Source organism: Athene noctua, chromosome 17 (genome assembly GCF_965140245.1).
Source record: "Athene noctua chromosome 17, bAthNoc1.hap1.1, whole genome shotgun sequence".
NCBI lineage: Eukaryota > Metazoa > Chordata > Aves > Strigiformes > Strigidae > Athene > Athene noctua.
In genome coordinates this window covers 4131621-4152643 of record NC_134053.1, presented here as the reverse complement: position 1 = coordinate 4152643, position 21023 = coordinate 4131621, and the positions used below count along the sequence as shown (strand labels likewise).

Below are 21023 nucleotides of genomic sequence, written 5' to 3'. Positions count from 1 at the left end.
CGTTTTGTGATCTCTGATTTTGGTGGAGCATAAACAATGTCAGATTTTACCATAAGATGCTCATATCTCAGGCCTGTGTTTGCACTTCGATGCATTGGGGATTTGAATTTCTGGAGAAAAGCCCTTGGCCATCTCCAAAGTTCATGAGTTGTGTTCGGGGCCAGAGCTTCCTCCAGCCCAACTCAGGAAAAAGAAGTCGCTGAGCTATAATTAACTGTGTTACACAGCACTCTCCTCTTCAGGATTTTTAAAGATCTTTGTGGATATTAATGACACATAATTACCATGCTTGCAGCATGCTGCAAGACAAAGATATTCCCATTTTGAACATGAAGAAACTGGGGCAGCTCAGTGGGCTGCTCACCTGGCGAGGGGCAGCAGCTGGTGCTGCTGAAACAGAGCAGCCTTTTAAAGGATGACAAATTGGGGTGATGTTTGCAGACTGAAACTTCACAGAACTGAAAACTTCAGAGAAACCAGGGGGATATGGAAAAAAGTATTTAGGGACTATTTCAATTTTATTTCTGAAGGAATGTATTTTCATCCCTTTGTTTCCAATACGTTTTCCTTACATGGGGTACCAGGGTATATTTCTGTTGTATGAATGTCACATCTTAAGGTCCGTTAATAAAAAGCACTTTCCTTCCAGCAGCACAGCTGGGGGTTTTTCCTTCATCTGTGTTAGGTTATTAGGGATCCATATTGAATTTAACATCCTTCTGTCTTCCCTGCCAGGATGATTCAAATGGCAAATGCATTTCTCTTGGCACCGGTCCTAAATGAATCAGCTTCTCAGACTAGTTCGTCACCTAACGGGATCCTAAATTAAGAGGCCACATTTTATATGAAAAGCTGGATGGAACTGAGATAAAATGGAAGGAAAATCACGGAGGTCTTGTTCTCTGCGTCTATGTCTGCATTTTGAGTTCAGCCTCTCTGCGCAGCTGCTGCACGAAGGAGGGGGAGCCATGGGGCGTGGGGAGCCACCAGCTGCCAGCACCGCTGTGCCCAAGGCTGGGGAGGTGCCGTGGGGACACAGCTCACACCCACCCCACGCTGGTGGGACACAGCAGCCTCCCCCTTCCCACTGCAGGGCCTTCCTCCATCACTGCTAGTACACTGAAACCTCCCCCTGTACCAGTCTTTTTTAAAATGTAAAACTGGTCTTCTGTGGTTTTAGCTTTGACTAAGAACTAATAAGCTTTCTTAAAAATATTTCCCTTTAGGTTTATGTTGCGCTTCATTTTCCCCAGCTTTAGGAGCCGCAAGGTGCAAAGCATGTGTAGATCTGTCCTGCGTTTCCTCACACAGAACAGTCACACTGAAGGTACGTAGATCCACCAGCTTGCAGCTTAATGCTGAATCTGATTTGGGTGAAGGTGTGAAATAGTCATGTGTTGGGTGTAGTATTTCATTTTCCTTAAAAAATTATTATCTCTAAGTTCTAGAAACTTGTTATCATCTTTTTCTGTTGTCTTCTTTAAAAAATGAAGTTTCTGTTTCTTAATTTTGAAGTCACTTGAATGAAGTATCTTTTTTATCACGATCATGGAAAAGACAGTGTGCAAATCTGCATGCAAGATAAATCTCATCAGGCTGTTCCTATGCGTGCCATTCACAGGGGCGATGTCCTGGTCATGGGCAAATCCCCGACTGCCCCGACCTTTCTGTACTCATTAGTTGTGTGGGAATTTCTGTGCATGTCCGCCACTGCTCATCTGAACTTGTGTGCATCTGCCAGAAATAGAATCACATGCCGGCGATTATGCCACGGGGCATAATCTTCCACATGGTTTTACGCAGGCAACGCAGATGCACGTAGGGCTGCACACCCAGGGCCTACCCAGGTGGTGTGCAGTTTAAGGTGGCTGTGTATATAATTCATGCAGAAACGACACTGCAGAGCCAAGGTGCGTGTGGGGACAGGGACAGGCTGCAGACGTTCCACCCCAAGCAGTCTGCTGCCTCGGGAGGGAACTTCACACATGAACCGTTCCACACGAATTCCCCCAGCTCCACGCACCCTCCTTTTTTCCTCCCAAAACACCCGCCGAGGCACGTTCCCACGGTCCATCGGAGCACGCACAGCTGCTGCTCACAGCCGTGTGCCCAGCCCCCGCCATGTTCCCTCACACAGACACACACGCGTGTGCACGCGGCTCCAAACGTGCTGACGCACACACGCACCTGCGTGCCCCTCTGCGTGCGTGCGTGCGTGCGTGCGTCGTGTTCATACGCGGCGGCACGTGCACCCCGCCCTACAAACCACGCGCGTGCTCCCACGCGGCCCCTTGCGCACGCGCCCCCCGCCCCGCCCGCTCCTCCCGCTGTGGGCGGGGCCGCTGCCAGCAGTGGCACCGCCCCCCGTTGCCATAGCGACGGGCCGGGCTGCCGCAGCCGCACCTGCGCCTGCGCCGCCGCCCCCGGTGCCGGCTCCCCCCCGGCCCTCACACACCCCGCGGCCGGTAAGCGCCGGCCCCGCGGGCCGCCCCTCGGCTCCTTCGGGCTGGTGGTGGCGAGGGGCGATGAGCGTCGGCTGACCCGGCCGTGAGGGCTTGGGCGGCCCGAGGGAGCCGGCTCGGCACGGCCGCGGAGCGCTGAGCAGGTGAGGGACCGCGCAGAGGCGGCGGCCTCGGCTGAGGGAGTGCGGGTTGGGGGGGGGGGGGTTACGGCACCCTGGGCCGGCCGAGGCGGCCTTACCGCCTTCGCCATCCCGCCGGGGCTGGCTGCGGGGCGGGTTAGCGGCATCGCTGCTCCGTGAGGGAGCTGAGGCCTTTCCCCGCTCCTCACACGCACCCCGCTCCCTCCCCGGCTGTCTCCTGTGGGCCCCGGGCCCGCCGGGGAGACCCTTCCCGCCCGCCGCGGCGTTGTGAGGCGCGTCCGTCCCGTCTCGTCCCCCCGAAGGCGGCGGGGGGTGTCTGAGCGCCCCTCTCTGCGTTAGGAACGGGGGGTGTGATCGCGGTCCTGCGCCGGCTGGAAAAGCAGCGCCTCGGGGGAGGACGGCCGCCAGCCGCGGCGGTGGGGCGAGGGCAGCCCCCCGGGCCGCCCGCTGTGATGCGGCGAGGAGCCTGGGGGGGGGGGCGAGCGGGCTGGGCTGCTCCGGCCCCGGTGTGCCTGGCTGTCCGAGGGGTGTTGGCGCTGGACCAAAGTGCCTCTTTTTCTCTCTTAAGAGCATAAAAAGCCCTTTTTCTGGTCACTAGAGCAGCAGAGGAGTAAAGGGGTTATCCTGCAGCTCACTCTACCCCTTATCTTTCCGTTTCTGCTGGCAAGGACGTTTCTTTAATTTCTGGTTGCGAATGTATCCTAGCTCAGGAGGGAGCGGTCCGCCCGTGCACCTCGCAGCCCAGCGTCCCTCTGCACAATTGAGCCTTCGGTGGAGCTGCTGACTCCCACCCGCACCCGCTGGGGCAGGTTTTACATCGCATCCTCTTTCATCCTTCACAGTCTCCTTTTGCGCGGTACGTTTACACTTTAGAAAGTGCCAGCAGTGTCGTTTTCGTGAGTAACACGGGGCCTGAAAAGAGAAGATGGAGGGATGGCTGGATTGTGTGCGTTTTGGAGTAGGTAGGGAGTGATCTTCGTTTGAGATGAGATTTTTTTCCTTCTGAGGAGAGTGTGCCTGTCGCTGGTGGCTACGGCAGCGAAGAAGTGCAGGGCGTCCTCAGACATGGAGATTCTTCCAGCCGCATAGATGCTCTGTTTCCACACGCAGGACACGGGGTGGGACAGCAGGGTGGAAGGAGGGGCCCTTCCCACCTTGGACAGCAGTGGTATGCGTTTGAGTTGGCCTTATTAAATTGTGTAAAGCTGAGACAGTGAAGGTAAATAAAAACACAAAAGCTGAGGCAGCCCCGAGGGTGGAATTGTCCATTTTGATCTGCATTGCAGGTGCATAAGCATCCAGGGTGCTTCTTGGCTTTGCCTAGATGGTAAGATGCTTAAGCTTAAAAAGTGCTATTGATGCTTTTGCAAATAATTAAAATTAAAATTATAATTAAAACAAAACACACAGATGGAGGTGATTTTACATACAGTGCCTTTTTCCATATAACCTGCTCATTAATGGATGTAATTCTGTAGTGCTTTATTGTGACTGAACCTCTGGGAAACAGACATTTATGCTCTTAAACTGCACACTGCTTTTTGAGTGTTTAAAGCAAGTGCTTTATAAACAGGTAATAGCAGACTTGTAGCATTGTTAAATTTTTCAAGCTTTTGGTTGTCTTGAGATTCCATCAGTCATTTTAAGTGAAACAACAAAGATCAGGAGGTTATAACAGAGGAAAGTGTCAGCTGCTTCAATAGAAGAAAAGAATATTGGCAGAACTAACACATAGCTAGTGGTTTTCAGACTATTACCATACTTTTCCTTAGTATATCTGTAAAGTTTCTTCCCCCATCCCCTTAGGAAGGGCAAAGGTCTCATGACCAGTCCAAATGCTGTATGTAGTTTTTCAGTCCAGTAGTTGCTGCAAACTCTAGAATAGCAATCTGATTTCATTCCTTAAAGTTATTTCCTTTACTTGAGATTTCAGATGTAACTGCATACTTTCAGGGCTTTTAATTATTTTTTTTTAATGCCTTCTGTCACTGGAGTTATAAAAATCAAACTGTTCCTCTGTGTGCCCTAATTCAAGAGGTTATAGGTATTAAGGATAATGTATTTGTTCATCCAGATCTACTACATTAGTCAATCCCTTAACAGCAGCAGGCAGAAGAAAAACTCCCCACTGCTATTATTCCAGAATATGGAACCATAATGCAAAGTAAAATATTTCTTGAACATTATAAACAGTATAATAGAGGGAATACAGTTGTAATAAACTAGTTTGCAAATTTACTTTTGCTCCTGTGTTAGACTCTCTTTTCTAGGTGTCTCACTACTTTTCTATGGCTTAAAAAATGGTGTTTTAAAGTAACAAAACTTTGAAGGATTGCTTTTATATTCCCACGATTCACAATGTATTGCAATACTTGTGTAAACAGAATACTGTTGTGTAATTCATCTTTTTACTCAAGTTCGCGTTTAACCTCAGTTTTCATAGTAAAGTTTTTAAAAAAATGGTAGTTTGTACAGAGAACGGACACGTTCATCTTTCTGAAACTGTTTATAATGCTTAAGACATTTTTTTGCTGACAGGTGACACTTTCTGTATATATTTGTGTATCCATATGTGTGTCTGTTAGTAACAGTGGTGGCTTTTGATGAGCAGTGATTTACTGAGAAATCTGCGTGTCGGGTAACTTGATGCTTTAGTGGAAATAAAGTTAAGTGTGTTCTGACTAGATCAAGGGCGTAGCTCTTCCTACTACTGGTTTGAAAAGCAAAGCCACAGATGAAGAAAGGAAAGATCTAAGGATTTTGGTGCTGAAAAAAGATAGGTGCATGAAAGGTCTCTGGTTTGGCTTTCTGCAGCCTTTTCGTGCGCTGCAGCACAGAGGAAAACACGGTGAATAGCTGTGAAACGTTGAAAAGCATCGACATAGGTCTGTGTACCTTACTGCAGGTTCCCCACTGTTGTTATTGATGGGAATATGCTGCAATAAGTTCATACTGTGTAACCATAACTGGTATTGTTGGAACAGTCTCTGGCAGAGCTTGTTCTGTCCCTGGGAACAATGGTACTGAGTGCTGCTGCCCAGCGCCGGGGTGGAGTTGAGGCAGGGAGGGTGCCCTTTGTTCCGGCAGAAATCTTACCGCTAGAGCTCTGGTTTCCTTTGCATCTGCAGCGTGCCGAAACAAACTCTGCTCCTTTCTTGTGCACTAATCTAATGCGGCGTGTGAAAAAGCAAATTAAAATAATTAATAGTGTGTTTGGGAGAGCCAGGTTTGAATGTTAGTGCCCCGGTTGCTACCTGCTGTACCTCACCTCTGATTCCTTCGCTTGCTTGATGAGACCTGGCATCCTTCCTGTATCTGGCTGTGGTATCTTCAACGAATGTGTGCCTCGTTAGTCTGTGCTCATTTTTAAGTGATGTAAAAATGGTCTTACTCTGAAGAAGGATGTCTAGCAGTGTGATAATGGGCGTTAGTTGGTATCTCCATGTGATCGGTGAATAATTTTGTCTAATAATGTTTTACCATTATCTACCAGCTCATTTCTCCTGGTGATGTTAAAGAGCATGGTACTATAAATGGGAGCAATACATTTACTTACTGCTAAAAGTTAGAGGCATGACAAAATACTGCTGAGAACAGTGTTCTTGGAGTGTATCGGAACTTCTGCAAGCTGTTTGTTTGGGTATTTTTAAATAATCCTGGAAAAAAGCGCCTTTTATTTAGATAGCTGTTGCTTTCCTGCTACTGAGGAGCATGTTTGCTCTCATTTCACTATTAGAAAACTTTTGATTTGTACTTAAAATATTGAAATATGTTGCTGCTTGTTGGTCTTAACTATTTGAGTGAGAGGCAGGATTTAAGATGAATGTTATTTAAAAACACAGCTTGACTAAAAACTGTAACATTTCATGGCTTCTCCCTAAACAGAATGGTAACTGCCTGTAGAAAGGCTAAAAATATGCCAGGGAACAGTAGCTCCCTGTAATTGGAGTCAGTGCCCAGAGGGAGGGCACAAAAGGTGCAGTGTATCGCGTCTCTGGAGTAGAGGTGTCAAGCTTAGGAAGTGTCCATCTGTGCAAAAAAATCGTGTGAATGATGTCATTAGCAGCAGGTTTCCTTTGTAATGAAACTATGTGTGCTTGTTTGCTTTCCATTCCTCATGAAAGCTTGATTTAAGCTGTATACAGTTTTATTATCTCAATTTGAGATACCCAAGTTATGTAAGTAAGAGTACAAAGCACCGTTGTTTGAAATTCTTTGTCTTGCCATCCTGTTTACTTAAAAAAACCCCAAATAGCTCATCACCACCACTACATTTCCTTCATCAGCATCTCTCAAAACCTTTACTTTAGCAAAGTGGAGACCTGTTTTTGTATGTTTGATGTTAGTTGCTGTTCTAAAATAACAAAATCAATGGCTTATGAAACAGCATCACAGAGTGCATTAGAGAAAAGCATAGTACTCAGCCTGTTAAACTTGCCTGAAAAATAGTTGTGCTGTTCTGTAGAGTTGCTATTACAATAGCTGTTCTCTGTAAATGGATCCCTCCTAGAACAGATTTATTTAGCTTGCTGTAAGGCTTCAGTGCCTTTTAATGTGTTTCACAAATATTCCACATAAATTCTCAAAAAGCATCATTTCTGCAGTTCTTGCAGCAGGAGCTCGTGTTCAGAGGAGTGCCCAGAGCTGGCGCTGCTGCAGGAAGCAGTTCTGCCTGTACCACACCCCCAACCTGGTTGCAGATTTTTAAAATTATTTCCCCCACACACACACACTTTCCCTATCAGGTGTCTGCAGTGCTGCATGGTGAACCTGTCGCCTGAAAAACAGCCAGTGGAAAAATGGGTTTGTTGTCAGCTGAACCAGTTCCACGACCTGGCTCACTGAATGACCAGGAAGGTGATTTTTGAAGTGTTTCAGAAACCCAACAGTTAATTTCTTGCTCAATATATGCAAGTGGTAGGGGTGGGACAAAGTCACGCTAGGCTGGATAGCTAAATAGTTGCATGCCTGTGTGGCATGTGGCAGGTTATTTTCCTGTTATAGGGGGGGGAAAAACCACCCAAGTCACTTGTGGTTTTTGAATGAAACACAAACCAAACACACTTTGGTTTGTGTTTCATTCAGCCGTCAGAACTGGGACATTTTTAAAATTGACACAAATACATTTGCTTTGAGTTCTTGTGCAATTTCCATGTTACTGATCACAGAGAATAAAATTAAAAGAGAACAAGAAGTGTTCTTAAGTAAATATTTGATAGCTGAAACACACACACACACACCCTTTTCCATTGTATATTAACTTGTAGCATAAATTTGGAGTTATATTTAACATATTCCTGTACAAAAACCTCCCACAGACCACCTTAGGGCTTAAGTCCTGATTTCGCTTTAACTGAAGCTGGAGAAACTGTCTTAATGACTTTGAAAGAAATAGGATCAGGCTCATTTTTATGTGTAACATTGATACCGTGTTAATCTGGGAGAATTGAATATTAATTTCATTCCCCTTCTGATAAAAGAAATTTGATTTAGTAGAATAATGTGTATCTTTGCCATATTATAACTGACTGGTTGTGATTGGGGTGCAGTTTGTGTTCTGTGGCTTTGATGGAGTTTATATTAAAATAACAAACTAATTTATCCTCAGAATGAAAGGGTGAATAAAATAGAAAGGCCAGGCATCAGGACCGTGTGCTAGAAAGCAGAAGAGAACCAACCTGTTCCTCTAAATTACAATACAGCCTTACTCATGAGGGTGTTTATTGTCGCTTTAATAAAAAATAAAATTACACAGACTTCGTCATTGTTGAAGGGGTTCTTCTGAAGTAATTGGTGTTATTTAGATTATGCTTCTTTTTTTCCGCGAAGTGAATTATGCCCAAATTACGTCATTTTCGGTGCTTTCTGCCAAAGTAAGCTTCTTGACAGCTGTACAGCCATAGCAATGGATACCCTGGTATTGGCCAGAGTAATTGTATCTGTATAAAGTGCCACTGCAGGACCATTTGTTGCGATTCTCTAATAGTCTCTGTCACAGTAGTGATCTTAATACCTGATTACTTTTAGCCTGCTTCCATTGTGACAGCTCTGGGGTTGGGTGGTCTCAAGGATGGAGAAAACTCCATGTGAATTTTTCCTGTTGGTGCTCATGACTTCGGGTAAACAGTCAGGCACCTCAGCAGTCAGTGATTTCTGTGCAGAGTACCAGCTTGTTCATTTATAGCATCTGGAAGAATGAAATCATTGCTACCAGGAGTGTGTCCACTTAATTGTTCCTCCTGCTGCCATACCAATTGCTGTTGGAGTAACAGAAAATTATTTTCTTACTAAAATACTAAAACCTATGCTTCCTCAGGGACATTCAGAGATTAACTGTGAAGAGCCTGCCGAATCTCTGATCAGAAAAGGGGAAACAGGGCGGAGAAACAACTGAGTAAAATAGCACTGAAAAGCACTAGAAATAGAAAAGGATCTGGGAAAGCAAAATCGTATCCTTCCTCTGGGAGGAGAGTGGCATGTTTCCTTTTCCCCCTTAGCTGTCTCTAGGAAAGAACTACCGATTTTGCTTGGCTTAAAACAGAAAAACTAAAAGAATACGAAAATAAGTTACTGAGACAATTACGTGTAAGTATTGTTATACTTTAACACAGAAGGCAGAGGAAGAGGGGGATAGAGTTGCTGCTGTAAGATGTGCTCGTTGCTGATAAGGGAGCACTGGAGAAGGGGAAGGACGTTCAGAAGGCGGCTGTACAGGCCCAGCATATAGTCTGAAAAGTGTGGCTTCAGGACGTATGGAACTAGTTAGAGTGGTTTAGTCCAATGCAGGGATCAACCAGGGGCAAACATAAATCTGAAGCTGTGTAATAGGCTGTTGTTAAATGGTGTTATTGCCAGATCTACATTAGTACAAGTATAAGGGGTTGGGGGGGTGTTAAAGCAAATGTCCAGGCAGAAAGATAGCAAAGCCCTCAAGTTGGCTGTGGAGAGGGCAGGATTTTCTTTATCTTGTCCTTTGAAATAAGCTGAACAGACACTTTGGGGATGGCATGTGTCTCTGGAGATGGAGAGCTGATCTAAGCAAAGAACAGCTAAGTGTCTGTCGGGCATTTTATCATTGGACTTATTTTAAAATGTTTGGTCAGTTCAGTGACAGTCTTTAAAATGGGGACTGGCTAAAACTTTCAAGGTTTTTCCAAGAAGACTCCTGTGTCCTTAATTAGTTCTTGTATTTTGTATAGCATACAAAAAGCATTTTGGCAGTTTTGTCACATTTTGAGGGGGCACTGGCTAGACACTAGTTGAGAGGAAAATGCCTGCCTGCCCATAGATGATTCAAGAAGATTTGGATATGTGTTGGCAGAGAGCTAAAGCAGCTTCTCAGGTGACAGTCACCCCATCCATGTAAAAGGAGGTTATTCTGTTTTATTTAGTGGGTACAAAACAGGAATGAAAATGTTAAATAACTGAGGTGGTTTGGGCTTCATTCCAGTAGCTTCCTTTGGACTGTGTCTAAAATCAGAGATTAGCATCTCCCTCCTCTTATCTTGCAATGGGGTATAGAGATGCTCTGATTTCGTACAAAGGCACCTAATACACAGCCAGATGCTCATTGCCTTGAAATATTTTGAACTCTATCCAAATACTTAAGATCAGAAAATGCCTGGAGCCTGCACATCATCTGCAAGGCAAGATTTGGCTGTTAAAAATGTTAGTGATTTTTTTTTTTTTTTTTTTTTTTTTTGTGGTGAGCATGTGATGAAGTTGCATTTTGGAAGCTCTTGTTTAATATTTTTAGTTTTCAATTTAAGGTTAATTTTTTCCTTCTTTAAGGGGGCATGCACTAGTAAAAGAGACAGAGCAGTTCTTTTTTTAAGGTGAGCTCAGAAGAACATTCAGTTACCTTCTCCGCTTCACTGAAAGATGAGGTGAGGTAGGTGCAGCAAGGATTGAAGTGTTGTACTTAATGTTCCCAAGGGAATGTGTTTAATTCATTCTATTTGTTCCTCCTAGACTATGTCAAAGAGAAATTGTGACTCCATTGTTTGGAGGACTTGAGGCTCAGTCTTTGAGCTATATCTAGAAACATTCGGTGATGGTGGTGATCATGAGAAATAAGAAACTTTGCATGTTTTAAGGGTCAAATGCAGGATGCCACCCTGATAAAGCCTGTGTAACTGTGACGGGTTGGACACTGGTGGTGTTCAGCACAAGCCTTCCTGAGAAAGAGGAGGTGTGTTACCCTTGCTGTGTTGAACACTGCAGTGCCCCTTTTTAATGTTTTATCAGCCCTATCAAATGACATATGCATTCCTAGTGGGAGTTTGCTTAGCTCTGCATTGCACAATTCCTTTTGTATAAAAACATAGTAAACCTTTTTTTTTTTTTTTTTTTTTTTTTTTTAAGTTGCTTTGGAGACAAGGAGAAAGGGGGAAAAACCATAGTGACATAACTGTTCTGTGGTGTATGCAGTTGCAGTTTCTTCCCAGCATTGGCTTGATTCATCTGAGGGAATCCAGCCAGGGGCTGGTTGCTGAGAGTGCTGTCCCACTGATTTCCATGGTGAGAGAGTGAAGGTTGCTCATCTATTAAGGGCTCAGTTGACTTGTACATTTTGCAGCTTCTCTTGTGCTTTTTGATCGCAGCCTTATTCTTGGCTGCACGTTCTTTCTTGTTTCAGGGAGCAGGAGATGAAATCAGCCTAGTGCAATCCCAGAACTGCTTTATAGGATTTCCTTTTTGAAACACCTATGGGAGACATACCTGAATAGATTTTTTTTTTTTTTTTCTTTAGACTGACCCCTCCCAAGACCATGTTTTCTATAAGATCTCAGCTGCCCATGAGAGCAGTTGTTGGATGTGATTTGTGGCTGTGCATGCTGCATACCAAGAAACAGAGATAAGAATTGTTCAGGAACTTGGAGTAGCTGTAAATCCCACTAACCAAATTCCCTGGAACTAAGTCAAAGCATCTGCACAGGGAAGTGGTGGGGAAATTTGCACCACCTTGTATTAAAAGAAACTATTATTTCCTTTTAATTATATTTGTTTCCTTTTCATTACATCTCCTGAGTCTGTTCCCATTTTAAAAACTTTGACTAAGATGGCATGGTTCAGTAGGTCTCACTTGCGTTGTATCCAATGAGCTGCTGACAAGTTTGAGACTGACATTAAATAAAATGTTTTATGTAATTGTAGCAGCTTTCACTAATGGTAAACCTGAGAATGCAGAATTAAAGGGGTGCTGTTAATTTATGATAGCTTTTTCAAGTTTCAATGCATGGTTTAACTTGCATGACAGTTGTTAATGTATTTGGCTTTAAAAATTAGTTTCTATTTTTTGCATGGTGTCCTTTGATATTTACCTGACCTAAATAAACAAGGAAGTTGATGAGTTGTAAAGTGCTATAGAATGTACAAAATATGCAAACTGACTGTAAGTGGGGAAAACAGAAATAAAAGCTGTCAGTGTGTCAATAATCCAATTATTCAAAGAAAACTATTTGTATAAAATGACTTCCCAGTCATAAATCAGCATATTTTCATGCTGCTGCTTCTTTAAAACCCCACCACCCTGCAAAACACTTTCAGCCAGTATGCTTTAAATTGAAATACATTATTTGGGTGGGCTTTATAAGAGCATAATCACACTAAATCATAACAATTTGGAAACAAGCAGCACTGCATCTCTGTGGAAGCAAGTAATGGCCCCTCCTGCCCTGTCCTGCGAAGCAGCGTGGCTGGGAGCCTCCAGGAGGTCACAGCCAGGAGGTCACAGCCAGGAGGTCACAGCCAGGAGGTCACAGCCAGGAGGTCACAGCCAGGAGGTCTATGTCTGTCCCTGGTTCTGACCCTTTATAAAATAGGCGTGGTGTCTCCCGGCTCTTTAGGCTCTTTATTCAGGTGTCTGAAGAGACTTCTCTGGCCCCAAACCAAAACAATTGTCAGGACAATTCTGCGATGTCATGCTGAGAAGGTTTTTCCCTCCTTTTAACCCCGTGTTTCTGATCTTCAGAAAATATCTGGTAAACTTGCCCAACAACAAATCAGTTGGCTAGACTGTTGGCCTAGCTTACTGTATATTCTATCCATATTTTAATCTTTTTGTGCCCGATTCAGTTGTATTAGTTCTAGGGCCATAAACCAAATTTATATTATTCTGGAAAGAAACGTTTTCTCTTTAGCTGGTTTCTGCTTTGGCAGTTTGGCCAGCTTTTCCATTAGGCACTGGCTAAAAAAGTTCCTGCAGAGAAAAATATTGCTGAACTTAGAACTGGATGAAATGCAGGTGATCCGTGGGTATCTGAGAGCTATTCAGACTGCAGGTGAGAATTCTTTTTCTTCCCTCATTTGTGCAATAGAAATGTTGTTGTAAGCTTGGCTGCAAAAGCAGTCAAAAATATTTTTAATATTGTGCTAATGATCTTGGTTGACAGATACCACATATTCAGTTGAAATCTATTTAACCCAAATCTCAGACCTGAATAATAGTAGGTCTAACATTGTGTTTAAGATTTGGTGTAGAGTAGGTACAGAGTGAACAGTGGCTTGGAATATATTGTTGTTAATACTAATTTTTGTCATTCTAATCAGATTTTTGTAGCAAAAAGCATCTCTGTATGGTGACTGTCTATGCAAGACCCTTTCCCTGTGTTTGTGGTGGGGGGTTTGGCTGTTTCCCAGACCACCACACAGGGATTGCCACCCGGTGTTTGTGTGTGCTGTCAGAACAGACACGACTGCGCGGGATAGCGAGGGCTTTGAGCTGGAGCTGCTGCCCATAAATTCTGCAGAAGCTGTGACTTTACCAGAGTGGCCTTCCCTCTCCTGTGAAGGAGAGCAGGCAGGCAGACAGGAGGGCTGCAGAGGGCTTGTGGGACAGTCAGCCCTCGGATCCTTTATCCTCCGAGGAGAGAACTGCTTAGTGCAGAGCGGCTGCAGCTAACAGTGGATTGCTTTAATTGCTCTCACTGATTAACTTACTGGTGCTGCAGGGAAGGTGATGCTCTGGTACTGGTAATTTTTATTTTTTTCCTAAGCCTATGAAACTAGCCTGCCTCTGGTTTGTGGTTTGATTTGTTGGGTTTTTTTCCTTCAGAGTAGGTAATTCTTGTGTGATCTTTAAGATGCAAGAAATCAAGGTGAAAAAACAACTCAGATTAATAGTGATGGTCTTGTTTTGCTTTTTCCAACATTCAGAAACTAGTTTTTAAAAAACGCATTGCAAGGACTGAGTTATAAACACTGTTGCTTTTTCTGTTCAGATTATGATTATGGGGTAAAGCGACCGTTTGTAACCATGGTGATAGTAGAGGCTTCGGGATTATTATGTGTAGGCTGTTCTTTCACCTAGCACTGTCAGTGCTTGGTTTCTTCTGGAAAATACATTCCTTGACTAAAAATCCCTTCTGAGCCGTGGTGTTCCATGCAGCCTGAGCTCCAGCGAGGGCACAGACTCTTGCAGGTTTTATTCTGCTGTCGTATTCAGTCGGTAAGAGTATAATGGTCACTTAAGAAATTGGATGATTCAGTAAAGCTTCTGTGTGAAGTCAGCTTTGCAAACAAGGTGATATCACTTTGAAAATGTAACACAGCTAAAATATCATCAATCTTTAAAATGAATGGTGCCCCACGGTAATTTCTGTGCTGAAATAGCCCTGGGACGGTGTCGGGGGGGGGCCCGGTGTGGCAGTAATGGAATGTCCCAGCACATCAGCTCAGAAGCAGCTCCCCAGAAGTTGTAGAGCAAGAGCCTGTATGCACAACTCTGTTTATTTCTGTTTAGCCAACCCAGAAACCTCTTTTCAGAATATTTTTGGTCCATGATTTTTGCTCATTCGCTAATGGTGGTGATTGTGAAATGACCTGTTCCTCTCGGAGCTGAGGCTGTTACTCTCGTTCTTCTTGAGCACTGAATTTAATCTTTGATCTCTGTTATAAAGTAACCAAGAGCTCTGGTTTGCCCCTTGCACAGAAGTGGATTCTTTAAAAGACTCTTATGCCCTCACTTTATTTTTTTTACAATCAAATACATGCTTGTGGAGGGGTAAGTCAGTTGAGGATGATGTCAGTTAAGGTCATGAGTGAATCAGGCAGGCTCTGTGTGTGTGGTTTCCCCCTGCAACCCTCCAGGTGCTTTAGTGCTTTACCAGGGTGCAGGAGCACTGGCTCTGGTGGTCTTTGGGGGAATAAAAACTATAAAATTAAGTGCAGGGCTGTGTTATGTTTAGGAATGACAAAAGTATGTTACTTTCTCTGAGTGTATGCTCTACCAATTTTAAACTTGTAGAATCAAATTTTTGTCATAAAACTACATACCAGAAAGAGCCCAATGGAGGACACTTGGCATGGCAAGACAAAACCGTTAAGGTGCCCATGAGACAGCCACAGACAGAATTAAGTTCTGTCTTATGCACATGTGGTCCTGTAGTTACAGACCGTAGATGTAATGCCATTGCATATGGTTGTCCAGGCAATGGCAGTCCCGATTCTTTTCTTATCTCTGTAACCTAAACACTGTCGTTGATTTTACAAAACTACACAGATAACTGATTTTAGCCTTTCATATCTTATTGACAGAGCTAATGCTCCTGGTGCATCAGCAGTGTTTAACCCAACGTTGTAACCAATTTATCCGTCTCTAGCTGATCTGTCAGTTCTTCCTCCTGCTTGGCTGGATCCCTTGGCAGCAGGAGAGGGCTGCTGTGGCCCCCGGCCAGGCCAGAGCACTGGCTGCGCACAGGGAGCGTGCAGAGGCACTTCATAAACCTCTCGTCGCTCCTGATGGTTGGCCAGGGGCTGTGACAGTTCCCTGCGCTGCTCTGTCCCCCAGAAAGTGTACCTCTTGTCATGGTGTGTGCAATTCCCACCCAGTGTGTGCTACTGCCTGTCACCCTGGTGTCCCTATGAGCCTGGCTCTCTAGAGTTTTGTCTGTGCACCCGTTTTTGTGCTGGTGTTGTGCTCCTGAGCTGCCCAAGAAGGTTGGCTTCCCAGAGTTTTCAGAAAGCTTCTCAAGCACGACAGCTTTCTTGCTAAAGAAATTTAAAGTATAGTAGTGTGGCGCTATTAAAGACATAGGTTTCTGGAAAGCTCTTCTCGTGTAGAGCCAGCAGCCTCTCTGAAGCAGCAGTGGGTGGAGCAGCACCGTGCACCCCAGCTGTCGCAGCATGGCGTGCCCTGTGTATGCAGGGGGGGTGACGATCACACCGTGAAATTCAAGAATACTAAAGCATACCTGAGCGATTCTGTGCTTGGAGGCTGCGGGAGGACTGCATGCTGTCGTCATTGCTTTTTCTCATTAGTACACTTATTTTCGAGTTGAAATTTCACTAGGGAAGAGGACAGTAAACAAAATTGTGTCATGACAGACCTGGTGATCAGATCTCACTGGGGACCTGGTAACTCCTGTTAGTGCTTGTCTGGGTGCTGCTCCAGGTGCTCCTTTAAATGTCACAGCGTGTGCTTCTGCAGGGGAAGCATCTGGCTGTGCCTGGTGCCAGGAGCTATTTTTACCTCTCCATCAGGGAATTCATTTGGGAGTCTGTCTCCAGCTCCACCAGACTGATGTTTCTCGGCCGTTTGGCCTGTGGGTATATGTACAACCATCGTTCCTTAGCAGGAGCAGTAGTAACACTGGCAGTGCAGGCGTCTTCAGGCTGCCTCTGGGCACCATACAGTTAACCATTTCTGTCTTTATCTGAGGCTGAGCGCTGCTGCAGTCCAGGCCTAGTTTTGTAAGGCCGTTCTGCAAGGAAAACCCAGTGGTATAACGGTTTTTCATGTACTCATGAGCAAGACAAATCTGTTTGTTTTCTCTTTAAATGAAACGTCGTCCTTGTCAGTTGTCTTGTTCCCTGGCATCAGGGCTGGCAGCAGTCTCCGGTGCCCTGGGCCCACACCGGGTGGATTCTGAGGAGATGCAGGAGCAGCCAGAGCTCGCTCCCACGCGGGCCCCAGCGAGCGCACCGGGCTGAGGGGCCCCAGGGCAGCCTCGGCCCCGACGGCACCGCTGGGCCCAGCTGCGGGTCAGACTCACTGTGCTGCGGTTCTCTTCAGAGATGGCGCATTTGGTGCTTCTTGTCCAGGGACGTTACTAATTCCTGTATCCCTGGAGGTAACTGGAAAACCCCCACAAGACAGAGGGACATACTAGCCCATTTCTCAGAACTCCACTTTTATCTTGTAACAGGATTAGTGACTTAGTCTGTCTGAAGTTAATCCTTTAAATGTGTTGACTCCAAACAAATAGGTTCCCTACACTGCTCTGGCCTAGGGCATAGTGGGGCTTTCTATGAATTTAGAGCATTTTCAACTGAAATAGTCATGAACTTTTTGTGGCATGTGCTTGGTTGCATATCAGTTCATTAACAGAATTCAGCTATTCCTGCTGACCCTGGCTGTAGTGAAGATCTGTGTACGTGCAAGATTCACTGTTACAATTCTACACCTGTTTACTGGCAGGGTAACTGCATGTCAGGATGGCAACTTCAAACCTGGAGAACCAGCTGCAGAGTGCCCAGAAGAATCTGTTGTTTCTCCAGCGAGAACATGCCAACACGCTGAAGGGCCTGCACGCCGAGATCCGCCGCCTGCAGCAGCACTGCACAGGTACCGGGGAGAGGTGCCGGTGCCGCCCTTCATCCTTCTCCCAGGAAGGGAGTAACTGCTGCCTGCTGCAGCACTGGCACCTCAGCAACGCAGCCCGGCACCAGGGTGCATGGAGGGTGACCAGCCTGTGTCTCGGGGCGCAGCTGTGTGGTCATTAAGCAAAAATGTCACCTGACATTAAGCAGCGTGTTACCTGGTAGTTTCAGTTGTTTTATAGATTTGATAATTTGCAGTTGATTTCCTATTATTGCTTCGGGGGGGGGTGTGTGGGGGGAACAGTTAGTTCAGTTTTTATTGATGTATGCCATTGTAAACATGCTCACCAGGTGGTGTATGGGGTAGATGATGATCTAACAAAACCAACTTTTTTCCTCAGATTTAACCTATGAGCTGACTGTAAAGAGTTCAGACTTGTCAGGTAAGGAATACATAGCATTTTTCTTTTAATGTTCCTGTTAAACTTCTGCATCTTTTTCAATGTTTGTATTTTCTCCGTTACAAGTAGGTGAGAATACTTTGTGCTTGGCATGTTGACTGTATAAATTCTAAAGACACGAGTAGTTTTCTACTTTCCAGACTTACTATTTATGAAATAAATGTCACAAGCTCTTTCCCAAGGTCACACAGGAAATCTCTGAAAGAGCCAGGAGTAGAGTGTAGAACTGCTGACTCCTCTCTCTCACTAGACAGTTCCCTGCATGCTGTATGGGAACAGGGGTCAGGAATTTTAGGGACAGAAGAGTGAGACTATTATTAAAACTTAGCTGGTACTTTAATTGCACCACAAAGCTTTTATATATGTATATTTTTATAGAGAGAGACATACATATATATACACGCACACACACTAGATTCTAGTTGTTTTGGATGTATTATGTTATCAGCAGGCGAAGCACAGGAATAAAATGCTCCCTGGGGGTGACATGCCTCCCCCCATATCGGGGTGATGTGGGACAGACAGGGTGTGTATTGTAAATAAGAGAATATGGGCAAATTTAGCAAAGCAACTGAGCAGCTTTGCCTGCACTCCGTGGTATTTCTTGACATAGCAATGTTGTTCAGAGGCTTTCTCTTACGACTTTGGGATGGCAAAAGCAACCCTATTGCACTGTTTTACTTAGTGGCTATTGTTAACTTGAAACACTTCTGCTTTTTCTATTCTAGGAATCGGTAGTTCGAGAAGCGATGAACTCAAAAGAAAGTGTGAAGATCTTGAAGCTCAGCTGAAAGCCAAAGAGGCTGAAAATAATGAATTATTGAAAGAACTTGAACAAAAGAATGCGATGATAATGGTGCTGGAAAACACTATTAAAGAAAGAGAAAAGAAGTACTTGGAAGAACTAAAAATGAAAAGCCATAAGCTCAACATGTTGTCAAGTGAACTAGAGCAGAGAGCGAGCACTATTGCTTATTTAACTTCTCAACTGCACGCTACTAAGAAGAAGCTGATGAGTTCAAGTGGGACTTCGGAGGGGACCCCTTCTGGCAGCCCCGTCCTGTCCAACTATAAGCCGTCCCCCCCCAAAGATAAACTGCCCGAGACTCCACGGCGCAGGATGAAGAAGAGCCTGTCAACGCCGCTCAACCCCGAGTTCGAAGAGGCCTACAGAATAGGGTCGGAGAGCCGGAAGCTGCTGCTCCGAGAGCCCGTGGATGCCATGCCCGATCCCACGCCCTTTCTGCTGGCCAGGGAGACGGCGGAGGTTCATCTTATTAAGGAGAGGCCGTTAGTTATTCCGCCGATCGCCTCCGACCGCGCAGGCGGGGAATCGCAGAGCCCCGCCCGAGAGAAGCCGCACAAGGCGCACATCGGGGTGGCGCATCGCATCCACCACGCCGCGCCCCCCCCGCCGCAGCCCCAGGTCGAGACGCTGGCGGTGGATCAGGTCCACGGCAGCAAAGTGGTCAGAAAGCACTCAGGGACGGACAGGACTGTCTGAGGAAAGTCACTGAACCGCTCTATCTGTTGCTCTTTATGCACTGTGATCCTGTAGGATAAATAGCACCTGCAGTAAAGTTTCTTTTGATGCCCCATGCATGCCAAACTTCTTCCAGATACATCATGAATAATTACGCTCCTCTAACGAAACCCAGTAGGACTGTGTTCATACGGCAAGGTGTATAACTACTCGATGCTGTGGCCAAATCAGGGGTTCCTGACCGCTTGCTTCTGAGCACTGCTCCATGTATTGTAACTACACCAGTGGACAAAGGCACGAGGCTGCAGGCTGCGTTATTAATCGATATTAGTGAAAACAAACTTACCTGTAAACCTGCAGCGATACGTATTGGCTGTTGACGTTTGAACTCTCAGTGGTTCTTTTGTCTTCACTGTGTGTGTGAGCACTTCATACACAACCCTCGCCTCCAGGACAAAGCCCTTCGCACCGTAGCATTGAAAATAGTGCAGACGTACGTACACTTCAGAATGAACCAAGGACATCTTTTCCCTCCCGGGCACGTGCTCTCGATTGCAAATTGTGTTCATAGTTTTTCTTTCTCAAAATCCTGAGAGTCCCAGCAAGTGTTACTTGATTAATCCTAAATGCTTTGGTTTGTGGCTTTAAGTAAAAAAAAAAAAAATAAAGGGGGGAGGTTGGGCGGGGGGCATAGAGCACTCTCTTAAAGGGTTAGTGATCCTCACAGAAAGAGTATGAACACTGGGTTGGTTGTGGGGAGTTTTTTGTTGTGTGTTTCGCTTTTGTTTTAACCTGAATGGCTCCATGACACATCTCACACTAGTCAGTACTCTGCACTTGTAGCACCTTCCACACTGGCTCAGTGCTCCTTTTCCAGGGAGAAAATGTAACTGGCTATCCAATATGGAAATGGTTCTTTATGCTCTAACCTGCACTTTTTTTTGTAAAGGGATTATTTTTGTGTCCTGAAAAACCTTAGTCTTGTTCTGGGAATCAGCAGACAGTGCTGGCTTCTGCCAGCTTAGAAACCTGAGCTGTCCCTCTAAAATGTATTTAAACTAAGTGATATAACCAATTCACAGAGGAGGAGAACCTGGCATCCTTCACTTTTATCCTCGTGGATTGGGATGGACTTGCCTTGCACTTGCCCCAAATCCCCTACTCCTTCCTAGTAAGCAACAGGTAGACCTGACAGCTGTTAAGACAACTTGATTATTTTTTAATTATTTTTTTCCTAGGAAAGAAAGGCATACCACGAGCTGTGAGAGCATGTAACTTTGGGAAAGGAGCACAAATTTGACCATTTTTTCTTAAATTCTGATCAGCGCCTCCAGCTCACCTCTGCTTCACTCTTGTCTGCAGCCTCTGAGTAGGACCAGCAAGAACCAACGGCTCCCAAATGCTGCTAAGCTTATGATGTGCCTTCAAAACCTCGGAACGCGTGAGCTCTCTGAAAGCTGGTGAAGGATCCCCGCCCGCCCTCTTCCCTTCCCCTTGCCAGCTGTAGTCTGCCCCCCCTTAAGCTTTTTCTGCAGCTGTGTTGGTGTGTGTCTGTCTGGCAGGGTGACAGAAGCTGTTTTTCCCGTGCGGTGTGGCCGGAGGGGGTTTGAAGGTCCACTAGCCCCGCGGCCACCTGCCCCTGTGTGCCCCCACCCCTGGGAAGGCCGAGAGAGGCTCTCCTGCGCCGGGCCTTGCCAGCTGGGGGTAGGGAAGAGCTGCGTGCTTGGAAAAGGGCTGGTTAAAGCAAGCGTTACTGTGGGGTTTGCTGGGTTCAAGTGTTTTGCAGTAACCAGCCGTGGGTGTTGCCATATTTTTATGGCGAGCTATTGTATGACTGATCTCCCCTGCTGCTTGTTGAAGGATGATGGAAGGCACCGCTTCGAAGCACAGCAGAAGTGATGCTTTGGGCAATTAAAAACACTTCTTACAACCACAC

The 21023-nt window shown here is 45.5% G+C and overlaps 1 protein-coding gene across 3 annotated transcripts; it reads left to right on the top strand.

The window, feature by feature from the left end:
- The first annotated feature begins 2386 nt into the window (after positions 1-2386).
- Positions 2387-21022, top strand: CCDC92 (coiled-coil domain containing 92). 3 transcript variants are annotated; one of them, XR_012634667.1, is made up of 5 exons: positions 2387-2605; positions 17022-17168; positions 17545-17586; positions 18333-19580; positions 20326-21022. XR_012634667.1 is itself a non-coding variant. In XM_074920808.1 (5 exons), exons 3-5 carry the CDS (start codon positions 17039-17041, stop codon positions 19106-19108), a joined length of 948 nt encoding a protein of 315 aa, XP_074776909.1. In that variant the 5' UTR covers positions 2387-2605; positions 3308-3458; positions 17022-17038; the 3' UTR covers positions 19109-21022. The 3 variants fall into 3 exon arrangements, 2 of the variants coding, with proteins under 2 accessions (XP_074776909.1, XP_074776908.1); XM_074920808.1 differs by adding an exon at positions 3308-3458 and having other exon boundaries at positions 18333-21022; XM_074920807.1 differs by having other exon boundaries at positions 18333-21022.
- The last annotated feature ends 1 nt before the right edge of the window (position 21023 follows it).

What these genes read in the sequence shown, in the direction of transcription:
- CCDC92 (XM_074920807.1), top strand. Translation starts at nt 17,039, where the DNA reads ATGGCAACTTCAAACCTGGAGAACCAGCTGCAGAGTGCCCAGAAGAAT. An exon ending in CCTGCAGCAGCACTGCACAG is followed by an intron (nt 17,169 to 17,544) that starts GTACCGGGGAGA and finishes TTTTTTCCTCAG; the next exon opens with ATTTAACCTATGAGCTGACT. An exon ending in AAAGAGTTCAGACTTGTCAG is followed by an intron (nt 17,587 to 18,332) that starts GTAAGGAATACA and finishes TTTCTATTCTAG; the next exon opens with GAATCGGTAGTTCGAGAAGC.